We start from the raw sequence: 15,757 nt of genomic DNA on the forward strand, positions 1-15,757 counted from the left end.
TCAGACAGAGCATTCAAAAGCTTCGATATACTCTCCAAGCTTTAGAAAATTGCTAGTAGGGTATTTAAATGAGTTGATGCCCCCCCTTCAGGTGAGAATAATGTTACTTGCAATTGAGTTGCAGATGTCCTGGATCTGAAGGCACCTGGTACAGAAACATACCAGATGTTCAATAAATAATTGAGGGGTTACAAAAATTTATTGCAAGTAAACTATTGGACTTACATTAATGAAACCAGTCCAGAATAAATGAGGAACACAAACAGTTTTATTTGACACTTATAAATGTTCAATGAGAGCAGCACGAGTGACACATCAACACGACAATCTACTTCTTGCCACACTCATATCAATATGAGCCTGTCAAGTTTCTATCGCTGCGATGATATGCTCACTTACAGCTGTGATATCACATTGCACAAAACACTATGAATGACGTGGGAGATTCTAGTGCCACCTAGCTTCAGGGATATGAACTCTCAGCTTAAGAAAACATACACACACAAACTGTTTGTGTTCCTCGATTGTTCTGGACTGGTTTAATTAACATAAGTTCAATGGACTCCATTAGTGGTGACGTCACAGCAGACGACAAACCAGGATTTGAGTCTACACAACGAGAAAACGTGTTTTCTTCCAATTCAAATCAATGCCGTTTTCCTTTGGAAGGGGTAGCTTTAATTATTGTGACAATAGTTATGAAAGAAAATTATGATGCGTGTCATACATCACTGTAAAGATGAGATTTCGGAGAATACGACTATATATCTCACATACCTTACAGAGAATAAGGTAAAGAATAACCAGAGTAAGAAAATCATGCATTTTTATACAAAAGTTTGACATTCCAGTTCCGAGCACAGCTGAAGCTCACTTGATCTCAAGTTGACCTCACTGTCGCTATGGATGATGGGAAACCAGTAGACTCAGGCGATTGAACCGACGGCACCTATTGGCTGAGATTTCTCTTGGAGCATTCACTTTACTTGATTTCCTACTCCATTTATTCTTTACCTTCTCATCTGTAAGGTATATGTTATATATAGACATATTGCCCGAAATCTCATCTTTACATTGATGTATGATGCACATCACAATTTTGTTTCATAACTGCTGTCATGATTCTTAAAGTGACCCATTGCAATGGGAAACTCAATGTATTTGTATATGAATAAAAGCATGTGTTTATTTGTTTAGACTGAGTCCCAGCCCGTTGTCTGCTGTGACATCACACTAATGGAGTCCATAGTTCACTTGCAATAATTTTTTGTAACTCCTCAATTATTTCTGAAACACCTGGTATTGCCGAAAACACAGGTGGTTTTGCACCATCACATGAAGTCTGAAAAAGCCTTTCTTTTGCTGACCTCCATTGTGAAGTCTTTAGCACAGCATGCTATAATACCAGGGGTTCCAGGTTCGAACCATAGCCTGGACATGGGTGTTCTCAATGATTGTTCTTCATCGATTTCATTAATTCTTCACTCATCCACATTGTCATGATTAACCAAAAGTGGCAGAAAAGAAACCTAAAATAATCAAATCAACTAATCAATTTTCTTCTTAAAGGTTTGTATAACCACTTTTTATAGATGCAAAATAATCTACCCAGTTATTTTTAGTGATTTTTATTTTATTTTATCTGCAACGTTTCGTTCTGGTTTCACAGAACTTTTTCAAGCTACACCAAGATATACATATAACACTACACTTCTGAGGAATGAATAATGAATTATCATTATCTTGCTGTAGTTTGAAAAAGTTCTGGGAAACCAGAATGAAACGTCGCACATAAAATAAAATAAAAAACACTAAAACTAACTGTGTAGATTATTTTGCATCAACTAATCAATGAAAAATACTTTCTTTACAACTAAAGAATGTGGACTTATAGAATGTAAGGACCTCAACAAATACAAATATATGAAGGGCCAGGGGGAAAAACGATGAATGTTCATTCGAGACGATTTGCCAGGAAATGAAAAACAAGTATTTCTATTCATAAATACGTCAATATATGCCAAAATAATAATGCGTTTTTCAGGCACTTCTCACAGTTTCCCAACCAAGGCCATTCTCATTCTTATAGTACAGCTTCTGAGCTATCAGATGGTGCTGCGATCTCAAAATGGGCAAAAAATCGACATTCATCGTTTTTCCCCCTGGGTCTTCATATATTTATTTTTCAAAATTTGGGGATGGGCATTACATATCCTCAAAGAGTAGTCTCTTGTCATGTTTCCCTTCAAATTTGGTCCATCCAGTGTCCATGGGGCTGATGATATAAGTGAAATACCAGAAATTGTTTCTGTAGCTGGCAATACTGCCGCTATAGGATATATCCATCATACCTACTTCAAGGGTTACCATTTCTACTCACACAGCAAACCTACTCCCCCATACACCTAGAGAGAGAAAAACCCAAATACTTACCACGATTTGCTCTGATTCACGATAGTTAGCTCTTAAAGCGTAAAAATTCCTATCTTGCTCCTCCAGTAGCTTTAAACAAAAAGAAAAATAGATAAATTACAAGAACATGTAGCAATTTTCAAGAAAGAAAAATTAGTAATTTTTAATAAAACATCTCCTAAGAATGCCTCTACTAAATAAATTTATTTGCTACAATTTCTTAAGACACTGTATTACATGGTTGGAAACACTACCAGAAGGAAGTTCCAAAGTTTAGAAAGTAAGGATACACTTTTGTACTCAGGAGAAAATTGCTGTTTTGGAATCATTTAAACATACCCTAAAATTCTTAAAATTTAATGTTGCTTTTTCAAAGTTCTGTCAGATAATGATAAAAACTAGGGATGGGCCGATACCGATAAAGTAACGATATAAAATTTACCGATAATGATAACCGATATTCTACATATCAGATATAAAATTAGAAATGGTCTTTGAAGAACATGAAAGGTTCATTGACCTCCTTGTGGGTTTCAAGATGATTGCAGTGAAAAAGAAATTGCATATTTAGACATTCACTTTTTTAGAAATTAGGGCATGGATATTATCCATAAAAATTACAACAAAATGGCAGAATTTTGCACTAAATTATCAGATATTTATCAATATATCGGATCGGTAAAATAATCGGTAATTTTAAAGATAAACAGATACACCGATATGCCTATATCGGCCGATACCGATAGAGTACCGATGAATCAGTCCCCTCCCTAATAAAAACCAAGAGGCAACACACAATGCAATGGGTGTAGCCCATTGTCACTACACAGTCGTATTGTTAATGAAAGATGAGCTACAGAGTGGAACCTCGATTTTACGTTTCTCAAGGGGACCTAGTTGAGAGAACTTAAAATGTGGGAAATTTTAAAATCCTGGAAAGTTTTATATCATTTTGCTCTATTGGGACCAGGAACATTGAATGTAAAATGTGGGAAAATGTAAAACCTGGGAACATAAAATCAGGGTTGCACTGTATTCACAATGTTTCTTGTGCAAGTGTATTCTAACCACTTTTTTCAAATTCCATCAGCTGGATGATGCAAATGTATTATTTTCATTGCTGCCAAGTCTCATTTGTACTTGTGTGAAATCATGTTGCACTTTGGCTTATGCTCTTGAGAATTGCATTGAACAATTTATAAGCACATTGTATGAATTCTACATGAGGATTCTGCTTTGATTATTTTACAGTTACTGACTATTTCAAATCTGAAGAGGAAATATCTAGGTTATTTTCCATTATACCATATGGTATCATGGTGCTGATTATGAAATGAATGTGCTTTTTGGACCTTCATACTCTTATGTTTGGGTGGAAACTCTGACACAGGTCTGGAGCAAGCCTGGGAAATTCATATTGGTGACAACTTCCCCCCCCCCCCCCCTTCGCAACATATCCATGCTACATTTCCGAACAGAGTTTTTCATTTTGGCTCATTATTCAACTTGTATGGAACCCAGGAACATGAAGAGAATATTAAAGTTTGCACCTTCTTCCTAAAATAGCGGGAGAAGAGGGGGTAAACTCCAGATTTTTATGTTTTTTTCATTGAAATTTGGGGGTCCCCCCCAAGCCCCCCCTTCCTCAGTCCGGCATTCTGAATTGTACACGGTTGCATGCTCTGATGTTCTATCTGAAAAACAAAACTTATCCAAAGTAGATTGCTCCCATAGTGCCAGAGTTATAACAATTTACCTCCAAAAATGAAAATTACCTATTTTTCGTAAAAAAAAACCAACACATTTTGGTTTATTATTCAACTTGTATAGCATCCAAGAACATAAAACATGTTACGTTCTCTTTAGAAATGTCCATTCTTTTAAAAGAATGCTAAAGTTTGCGCCATCTCCCCAAAATAGCGAGGGAAGAAGGGGCAAACTCCAAATTTTTACGTTTTTTTCCATTGAAATTCGGGGGTCGTGCCCCCAAGCACCCCTTCCTTGGTTCAGCATTATGAATTGTACACGGTCGCATGCTATGATGTTTTAGCTGCAAAACAAAACTTCTCCGAAGTAGATTGCTCCCATAGTGCCAGAGTTACAACAATTTTCCTCCAAAAATGCAAATTACCTATTTAAAAAGAGAAAAAAAAATCACATTTTGGCTTATTATTCACCTTGTATGGCACCCAAGAACATGAAACATGTTTCATTCTCTTGAGAAATGTCCATTCTTTGAAAAAAAATACTAAAGTTCGCGCCTTCTCCCCAAAATAGCGGGAGAAGAGGGTGCAAACTCCAGATTTTTGTTTTTTCTATTGAAATTCAGAGGACGTGTTTCCCCCAAGCCCCCCTTACTCGGTCCGGTGTTCTGAATTGTACATGGTTGCATGCACTGATGTTTTAGCTGCAAAACAAAAGTTATCCGAAGTAGATTGCTCCCATAGTGCTTTAGTTATAACAATTTTCCTCCAAAGTGTTCGAATTTAAAATTCCGGGCGAGAGAAATTTCTCTCTCTCTCCTCCTGCCATCACTGGTTTCTGGCGCCGTGGTTGTGTTGTGCATAAAAGGGGCCTAAACTTACGAACGAGATTTCCTGTTCCCGTGCAGAGTTCCATAACAATATATTTCAATAAATAAAGAAATAAATAAATAAAAAATAAAAAAAGTCAATAAGACGAAATTCCCTGACTTTTTTTGACACCTCAAATTCTCGGACTTTTCCCGGTTTTCCAGGTCTGTCACCACCCTGAGTAAGTTTGATTCAGTGAAAGCTTGTTGCATATAACAATGCCCTTTCTGCATCCTTTGGCAATGAAGATTCTGTTTGAATGGAGGGGTGGAGAGGCAAGGAGTAAACTCTCAGCAATCTTTGCACGTTGCTTGCGATTTGCATGCCAATTTTCTGTTATGTTCATCGTCCAGACAAAGAAGACCTCTTTTACTACAGGGTGAGTCAAAAGTCAGGTTACATGGGGATTTGTGTGTACCTTGAACATCAATGCATTTGTGCACACATCATTTCCAGTTCTCCAGAACGTTTTGCAGAATGTCTGGCATAATCCTATCTGCACATTGCACAATGTGTTCCTTCAGATGCTGGATGTTCTGTAGATGAGTGCTTTTAAATGACCCCAAAGGGAAAAAAAATCCATTGGTGTCAGGCCTGGAGACCACAGAGGCTACTCAATGGAACCATGTTACCTGGTCCATGCACCAGGAAACTAACCCATAATAAGGAGGGGCACCATCCTATGTGAGCACCTGTAGAACTCCCTGCATATTTTGTAATAGTAGGCAGCACATCAAACTTTCCATTATTGCATTCAATGTTTGTATCCTGCAAAATGTGGAGATAAAGATATCACTGTAAGGATGAGAAGAGCATTCTGCAGTCAGAAACTTACATGGAGCTGGACATGTATGATGAGGATGTTGCAATTGATTGGATCAACACAGATGAAGATGGAAGTATTCGTACTCTAAGTACATCTAGCAAAACACAAGAGTCAGAGGATTCAGAAGGCTGATCAGGCTATATCTGATCGATTTGGCAATGCTGCTGCCACGTGTGTAGTTGCACCAGAACCTTGAAACCAGTGTTGTGTCTGAGCTTGCAGTTGCCGGAGCATCATGTTCGTGCTAGGGAAATGCCACTGAAAATTAACCATTATTGGGAAGGGTACATCTTGGCTCTTTTCCATGCACATTTTTTGTACAACCGAATAGTGAAACATTGTCGGGAAAATGGTTTAACCATCGGAGTGACCACAGCTATAGATATCATGGCCAGGGAAACACAAATGGTACTCATGCAAAAACATTTGCCAACAAAAGGGGCCATTTGAGGTTGCCAGCAAAAGTGTAGCATGTGGTACTTCGTGGAATTTGGTGAATTGTAGTCCAGGAGAATCCACCATCCCAACCCCACCGTGACATGGCCCAGAGGGTCAATGTGGCACAGTCCACTGTCAGCAACATCATTCGTCGCAGTCTTGACCTGCAGTGCATACGTAAGGGCCAGGTTCACAATCTCCTCCCACAACACATTGCAGAATGCAAGTCCAACTGCCGCAAACTGTACGAAAGACACTTGGCAGGGTCAAAATAGAAGACAGTTGTCACATTGGATGAGGCCTACATTTATTTCATGCATAATGGTAACATTAGGGCAATTACATATCATGGCACCTCTGGCAAGGGACATGCCAAGTTTTGCCAACAGTGGCGAGATAGTTTCTGGCAGAGAATCATGTTGTCGCCAGATATGGTTACGAGGGGAAGTTGGAGATACGTAAGGTGGAGAAAAACAAAGGTGAATGCTGCCTACTTCCAGGAATCCATTATGGTGCCAATCTATCGGACAGACATCCCTCATTTGTACGGAGCCAACACGAACCAGGTGTGGATTCACATGGACACAGCATCCAGCCACACTGCTAGATCATCCTTCCAATTTTATCAGGACATGGAGCAGGAAACAGGAATCAGAGTTATTCCCTTTCATGACATTCCTGTCAAAAGCCCTGATGAGAGTCCAATGGATTTCTGTGCATTCAGATGTCTACAACATCGCCACCCCCACATCCACACTGGCCTATGGAAATCCCGTAAGGAGGAAATGGATGGAATTCCTATGCATGTGCTCCAATGTAGTTTGTTGCAGTGGAAATTACGATGTCAGGCGATAGTCCCATACAACACAACGCTGGTGGTGGCACGGTTTTTCATAGGGTAAATACACTTTTCATCTTGGTCAGATATAACCAATCAAACTCTGCACAAAGCAAAAATAGCACTGGAACCAATGCTCTTGCTCATCTACTTCCTTTGCTATGAAACCTACCAATTTGGAAAAGCAATTTGAACATGACACAGTAGCAAGAAGTGACAACAATTATTCCTGGTTTTCACCCCAAGGTGGACAACATCAATTGCCAGAATTCATGGAATATGTTGGAGTAAGCCCAGCTGTGGTACAGGAGCTAGTCGATGGCATGCCTAGTGATTTTTACATGGCTGCAATTGAGGATTCTACACAACAGCTGCAGTAAAACGAAGATACGTCAGAATCATCAAGACTGTATCAGTGGGAGCCTACAACCTTGGCAGAAATGAAACTATTTTTTAGTTTTGAGCTGTTATGCATGGTGATTTTGCAAACAAGATTAACCTTTTGAAACCCAAGGCCATTTTCACATGTAACCCCCTTGGTGCCCAAGCCGATTTTGAGCAAAATGCAGAGTTTCAATTAAATGAGTGTAGATCGGAGACTAATTGCCCTAGAGAAATGAGTGATATACCGTTGTACGTGGAATGAACCAGAGATTCAGACTATATGAAATTTATGCAAATTCGACATATATGTGGTGGTGGGGAGGGGGCTAACTCTCAAAATTCCAAAATTTCGGGGAAAAAAAATTTGGTTCCCCCACCCTCCCCTCAAGAAAAAAGTACATGACAGTGTCGACATGCACATGGAAATGATCGCTGACATGTAAGGAACACAAAAATATTTGCATTATTATCATATGACCAATGTACCTTGAGTTGTACACTCGAAATCTAAGGAAACATCCCCCCTTACGGTTATGCAACCCATAATTTTATATCATCTAGTTTCGCCAGGAAGAGCAGCTCGCGAGAAGCGTAGTGTTTCCAACTCTTGAATCTAGCCACAGATTCACGCGACCGGGTGGAGATCTTGCTTTCCTCTTGATTTGATTTCAACGGACAACAAGTTTATATTGAGAATGTCTCTGGTAATAATAACAAGTGTCATTAACATTTATGCTTGAGTTTTTTTATTATTCTTTTACCACTTCCAAACGAATATGTGAAGAAAGGAGGTATCACGGATTTCGCTATCGCTCGGATACTTGACACCTCCCATGAGAGAGTACTGCAGACGAAAAGATAGCATTATGACTAATTCTGTTATCTATTTAAGAAGAAAAAAAAGTCCCTTCCGATAGCCTAAAGTCGCCTTGTAATCAAGAGGTCCTAGATACAATTCCCACTGGTGACCCACTACTCTAGATCATAAGTTCCGTTTCCATTAATGTATCTGTGCATAAATTGAAAACTAAAATTTTCTTAAAGGTTTACGCGTGCTCGGAACAACCTTTGAAAGGCAAAAGTAAAATGACGCGGAAGTTGTGATTGGTTTTTACATCACTGGCGCTAATGCGAACCCCCGAACTCCATTGTTGCAGTTATTTTTCGAGATTTTTCTCATTGGTCCTGCCACCATAGGTAAGTCCAAAGAGAGGATTCTGACCCCCATAACCACCCCCTCCCCGTTCAGTGTGCTTCTGCTTTTCCCACTGTATCCTATTTGCCCCCATTAAACATTTTTTTTTCATTTTGCAATAACGCTTTCGGCTTTTTTCTTCAGAGTTATTATTTTTGTTTTTAAATGTTTGGCGACATCTGTTTTGGAAAAAGTTCCACGAAGTTTGTTTTAAGTGTAAATGTATCTGGACATACAGTGTGGAGTGGGATTGGAACAACAAATATGAGGTTCCGTCGCGAAACGAACAAGCACTCCTTTGATTATGTTTTCTTACCACGTTTATTAAAATTTGCTTCCTTCAACCTACTTCCGATTGTCGTATATTTCAATCCGTATCAGTTCTTTTCCTTTTTTTTCATTTGTATTGTTCGAGCCGTGATAACTTTCTCTCTTAATCTGGTTATTCGAACACTTTTATACTTTTTTTTCCTCGATTTTCCCTTCGCACTCATTACAGATTTCGGTATCGCGCTTTTCCATATTTTCACTAATTTCATTCTCTTGTCTATAATTCCATTGACTATTTTTAATTTGCCCTTAGTCCGAATCAAGAAAATATGTTAGGAAATGTTTCCCGTGTAAATCTTATTGTATGGTGGTGTAAAATTCATGCCAGCTTTTTCTTGCGATAAGGGTTTTGAAAGTGCAAGGGTCTCATTTATTAACCATGGTGGGAAAGGGGGGGGGGCGTGGCGGAGGGCTGCCAGAAACCTTCCAGATGGAATATGCTGGAAACAAAAAGTAGGTGCAGCATTTGACCGTACTCTTCCATCAGTAGGTGGGGTAATGAGAAAGCTATAGTGGAACCACGAGCAAAACAACCTGCGCAGCCCGCCATTCCTGTGCACCGTACCCCCGCGAGTAGGGGAGGGAGAGAGTGGACCATGCTTCCTTATGGCCCGAGGTGGAGGGAAGAAGGAAAAGCTGCACGGGGACTTTTCGTCCCAAGGTTTTTTTTCCTTGTGGTCGATCTATACCTGCGAGCAAGGGGGAGGGGGTGGCGAGCAACACTGCCACAGCGAGTTGCTGTAAATGATTTCATCGTCTGTGCTGGGTGAAACCGGTTCTTGGTGCCCCTATACTTTTCCGATACATTTCTGCCAGCCTTTTTAGCGAAGCGAGGTCATATGTTCCAGATTCGAACTCTGGTCAGGCATGAATGTATCACTGAGTTTGTCCCGTCACAATTTTATAAATTGATAATTCATCCGTATTATCGCGATTAACTCAAGAGGCAGAAGAGTGATGTAAAATAACCGAAATAGAAATTGATGCATTTGTGGCTGGTGCTAGTGTAATGATGAAGTTAACTCTTTATAAATGATGAAATAGGTAGCCCCTTGCACTCAAATACACTTATAAATTGGCAAAAAAAAAAAAAAAAAAAAAAAAAAAAATCCAACTTATCCCTGATCTCTTACTACATTTGGAATACAGCCAAGAGCGATGTAAAGCAATGCAATTACATTGTGAATGTTTCACATCCTATGGTCTTTCCTTTTCTCGTTGTGGGGGCGGGGTTCATTCATTACAAATATCTAGGAAAGGATTTAGCAGCAATTCGTGATATACTTAAATACCATAACATGTTGCGTAGCCAGGGTTCTTGTGTCCTAGCCTCTGATAATTTGGAGTTTTTCTTTTTCGTTGTTTCTTCAAATTTCATCAATTTCCCTGAAGCATCATCCATCCTCTGTCGCCATTGGCTATATGTAAAAGTTGACATAAAATGAGTAAAATTTGAAAAGAAAACACAAGGATCTACTTTTCTCATAGCTCGCCAAACATGCACATTTCCGTATTTTATGCTTTCAGCGATCATTATTCTTGGCAGGCAATGGAATTGAAGCAACTCTCACAACTAATGTAAACTACATGTCACTCAGGCATGACAATTCTCGCGGGCAAAGTGGATTTTTTTTTTTTGTATTGGCACATGGTAGCACAATAACTATCTTCTGGCCTCCTAGATTTAAATCCGTACTCTTTATTCCAGTTGAGTGATTGACTCACAATTTCGCCATTGAAGGTTTGGGTTATACAGGGTGATCGAAAAGTCCCCGAACCCAAACTTCAAATTTTTTTTTCGCCGGTCGTTATTATGATAATGTCAAAATTTCTGTGGAAGCTGGTTTGTGAGGGTCTTGGCTGTACACGACACAAGAGATGGCGCTGGGGAGTGGCACTAGCAGTCGTGGCGAGGAAATGAACTACGAGCAATGCTGGTAACAAAATAATCAGGTAAACCAAACCAACAGTTAACCTAAACTGTGACCCCACACGAAAAAATCGGGTGTTGTTAAATCAGGTGATCTTGCTGGCCAAAGCCCTGATGAAATCAGGCGGTCATCAAAAAATTCACGCAGAACTGCCATGGTGGCATTGGACGTATGGCATGTTGCCCCGTCTTGTTGCAACCACACATCTCGTTCATCGGCGTACAAAAGCGCAATAAACTGCTGTATAATGTCCTGATACACAATAGAATTCACTCGGTTTTCGAAAAAAAAATCCTCCTCCACCGACAAAGTCATCCTTGCAACTGGCGTGATTATTTTGTTACCAGCACTGCTCGTAGTTCATTTCCTCGCCACGACTGCTAGCGCCACTCCCCAGCGCCATCTCTTGTCGTGTACAGCCAAGACCCTCGCAAACCAGCTTCCACAGAAATTTTGACATTATCATAATAACGACCGGCGAAAAAAATAATTGAAGTTTGGGTTCGGGGACTATTCGATCACCCTGTATTTGGGTTATATATTGTGTTTTTGGTGCGCTAGGAAAAAGCAATCCCAAAGGTTCGCACTGAACAGAAAATTGTGTGCTTTCCCTCTCTCTCTTCCAACTCCATCCCTATCTCTCAACCCACGTCCCCACTATTTAGGTAAACTGTTTTCCGAAGACTATCCACATTGAAAATAATATTCCCCAATTGTTTTGATAGGGCATTTCTATTGCTCCTAACGAAATATCTCCGTAAGAGGACTAGGGCCTCCCCGATGGTGCAGTCGTAGTGTCGTCACATTTCAATCAAGGGGTCCCGGGTTCGATACCCGGTGGAGGCACATAGTAGTTCGGAACCCACTATAAACTGTAGGTCCAGTCCCAATTAGCTTTTCTGTGCATAAGTGGACTTAAAAACAACAATTCAATTCAATTGAATCATCTTATCAATATTTTTAAATCTGCATGCACCTGCTTAATTTAATAGATTATACATTTATATTCATTGCGGACAGAAATGTGAGAGAAAACAATGCATTTTTTTCAGAGAATGCATGAGTCAATAATAATGTATATTTTGCGGTATATACTCTTTTATATTGCATTGATTCAATAGTATCCTTATTTCCTAAAGCAACATGAGTTTCTTTGCACACACCACGCAGGCCCTGCTTTGACTTAAACCTCAGATGCAGTAACTTCATGGTTGCCTTTTGCCACCACGCTTTGGCTTTAATTTGAGCCCCAGTGGGTGCTTCATTCGAGATCCTGCAGCAGTTTTACTCGTATGCCTTGAGCATGTCACTTGCTTGAAACTCTACATGCACCAGTGATAAGGTGTTTTCAAGAGGTATGTGCCACGTGCAGCATGTCCCTTCGGTCTGAATGTTCCTTTACGATATCATTTCATCATGCCTTACACCAGCGGCGTATACTCGGGGTCATCTAGGTAATCGCATATGACCCGGCTGTATTTCTTCTTTTTTTTTTATTTTAAAAAAAATGTATACATTTCTTCGCAATATTCTTCCAAACCAATTTCGATGCATACATTTCTTTGCTTCCAGCGCCCGAATGCTTCCAACCGTTTGCCGCTGAATGTCCGGGAACCTTTCTCCAGTTGGTGGAATGACTTCAGGGAATCTCACCCTGACGTCATTCCTCCCGTTTCCCTTACAACCCTTGGCGAGGAGGAGGAGAGAGGAAAGAGGGGGAGGAAACACTGCTTCTCAGGCACGGTGATTCCGTGCGCAGGGTAACCTCCTTCTTGTGAGAGTCCACTGGTCGCACTCTCAACCTTCAGAGCCTTTACCGTTCCCTCCGCTGAATAGGGAAAACCCGGCTGTATTTCTTTTTTTTTTTTTTAAAAAAAAATGTATACATTTCTTCGCAATATTCTTCCAAACCAATTTCGATGCATACATTTCTTTGCTTCCAGCGCCCGAATTCTTCCAACCGTTTGCCGCTGAATGTCCGGGAACCTTTCTCCAGTTGGTGGAATGACTTCATGGAATCTCACCCTGACGTCATTCCTCCCGTTTCCCTTACAACCCTTGGCGAGGAGGAGGAGAGAGGAAAGAGGGGGAGGAAACACTGCTTCTAAGGCACGGTGATTCCATGCCCAGGGTAACCTCCTTCTTGTGAGAGTCCACTGGTCGCACTCTCAACCTTCAGAGCCTTTACCGTTCCCTCCGCTGAATAGGGAAAACATACCCGGTAGAGTGCGAAGAACAGGAAAATTGAATAACATGGGCAAAACCAATTCTACGCTAATTTTCACTTTACATTTGCTTCTGTCCTGCTGATTTCTGTTACTTGAACATAAATTTATCAAAAGGAAAAAGCTTAAATATTGAAGATGAAGCAAACTAAATTAAAATTCAAAGCTTAAGCAATTAAAGCACCTATATGCTGACTCCCCCCATCCTTGTATTTACAAAAATAGTAATTGTTTCTCCTCTCTAATCTTCAAAAGCAGCGAGAATACTTCCTTCACGGAACTGAATATTTTTTAAAGGGAAAGATATCAAAAATAAATTATATATATATATATATTACTTAATTTATGTTGCTATATTCCGCCTCTTTAGATTAATAGTGATGAAGATGAAAGACTTAAACATAAAACGAAAAAAACACATCAGACACGTAGCCAGGTGGAGGACTCAGGGGGATGAAACCCCCCTCCCCGAAATCTTACATATATCTAATTTAAAAAGTGTATAGTGGTAATTAATTTTACTTCATTAGCAGGATTAAACACCTTGCATAATACGTTGTAATAATCTGAGATTCATCTTCAGGACTTCTAACCCCACTGTTTCAACTTTATGTGGCGGCTGCTAATAAGGGATGATCTCCATCCCGAAATAAAATTCTGGCTCTGGCCTGCAATGATTCGAACGTTTAAAACCTGTCATTTCGAGCTCGGAAAGGGATTTTTTTCTATCGTTCATAGGGAATTTCATTCTGAGCCAGGAACACAACAACAGAAGTTTGGCGCGTGAAACTGAATGTGTGTAGTCGTTGGCTTCGTGCTGTGCTTCGTGTTTATTATTTATTTACGTGAAAGTGTTTGTCATGATAGTGCTGTGTTAAATTGTAATGGATGTGATACAAGATTTGCTGGTGTAACCTTTTGGAACAAGATCTTTTCAGGAGAAGTTGCAAATTGTTAATACAGGTAGGCCAGTGTCGTCGCTTGAACTTATTTCTACACACAGACAAAAATCGGGAATATGTGAGGCATTTTCTCAAGCAAATTATGACAAAACAATGCTATGATTATAATCATATATACAATAATATGGTTGACAGGAAGTATAAGTGTTAATAAGCTTTGCTTTTTTGTTGGCCGTGCTTACTTTTCGGGGCTGAAAAGAATGTATGGACGCGTGGCGGATACTGTAATCTTTGCAACGCTTGTGCCAAACATGAAAAATCCAAAAGTCACATAACTTCCTTTGTTAAGCTGCAATCTTTCGCACAGACACGTATTGAAGTGCAACTAGACAAACAGCGTGCTTTGGATGTGGTACGGCACAAGTAATCGGGTCCAGGAGTAAGCTGAATTTTGCACTTAAATTAATATTGCGGGTTTGTATTTCACTAGTGCACGTCTTTCATTTTATATTTCACAGGTTGTTTTTTTATAGCTTTATAATACTGTCTTGTTTTATTATTTGAAATTCTACACGTATATTAAACTGCAATAACGAGAATTAATTGATTGTGGTCGTAGCAATAAGACAAACATTCCGACACAATATTCCTAAATCCAATATGGATCCTGACATAAATTGCACGGAAACTTTTGGAGTTTGAGGATCAAGGGTCGGAGATTACCCACTCGTTAGAACCAGCATACGCCACTGCCTTACACTTCGGAATTTCCAAGAGAGAAGATAGTCCGCATGTTCTTGTGGGGCGGATCTGCTTTCAAGAGTAGATTGGCCAGCGAAGTCTCCCAATCGAAAACATTTGGGCATTGATGGTGAGAGAGTGGGAACCTAGACAACTGAGAACAATGGAAGCTCTACTGGCTCACGTGTTTGATGTTTGGGAGAGTTTAAGGAGAAGACCAAACATCTGCTCGTGGAATCCTTGCCTCGTCGACTAGATGCAGTGCTTGAATCCAACGGCGGGTGGACACAGTATTGAAACTCTGCACGGTTTAACCGATGTTCTTCGCTACATCCCAGAACAAAACTAATAATTACACACATCTCCATATGCAACTTATATTTCCAATTCTTTCTTATTGATACCTTGGTGCTATTGTTTACTTTTTTGCGCACCTGCACCATTATATTATATTCTATAATATTAATATTCACATTATTGACAGATTTCATTCACATGAAATTCAAATGCGCAGCACACATGCACCCATTCCTAACACTTAACTGTTAGTTACATTACACCTATCACGTTGTCACAGTTTTAAATCAGGGGTGCCCAGGAAATTTGACTGAGTAAAACAGGGCACAAGTTGAATTACGTCATCAATTACCAATTGCTGTTATACAAATAGTCATTTGTAGATTGTCAGGGGAATTGTTACGGGTAATAAGTAATATTGGTGGGGAGGCGATATCCAACTCTTACATATTAGGCCTTAGATTGAAAGGGAAATTATGGTGGGCGATTAATAAAGTTAGTGGGATTTTCAGGTAGCGGGATTGATAATTATTTTGGGGGCAGGGAATCCTAACTCTTGTGTATAACAATTATGTCTTAGATTGCTTTTTTGGAGGGAGCAATATCAATAGGAAGTCTAAAATTGGCATGAAAATTTTGTTGGGAAGGTGGAGGGGAGGGGAATG

At 39.8% G+C, this 15,757-nt stretch overlaps 1 protein-coding gene across 2 annotated transcripts in view; it reads right to left on the reverse strand.

The window, feature by feature from the left end:
• The window catches only part of LOC145984463 (uncharacterized), a 189,249-nt gene that overhangs the window by 37,415 nt on the left and 136,077 nt on the right, over positions 1-15,757 (reverse strand). For both annotated transcript variants that reach the window (XM_083118122.1, XM_083118123.1), the window contains exon 7: positions 2,434-2,502. In XM_083118122.1, the coding sequence (XP_082974248.1) occupies positions 2,434-2,502 (69 nt within the window). The remainder of the gene's footprint in view (positions 1-2,433; positions 2,503-15,757) is intronic.

This window comes from Lepisma saccharinum, chromosome 2 (assembly GCF_977018435.1).
Source record: "Lepisma saccharinum chromosome 2, izLepSacc3.1, whole genome shotgun sequence".
NCBI classification, from domain to species: Eukaryota; Metazoa; Arthropoda; class Insecta; order Zygentoma; family Lepismatidae; genus Lepisma; species Lepisma saccharinum.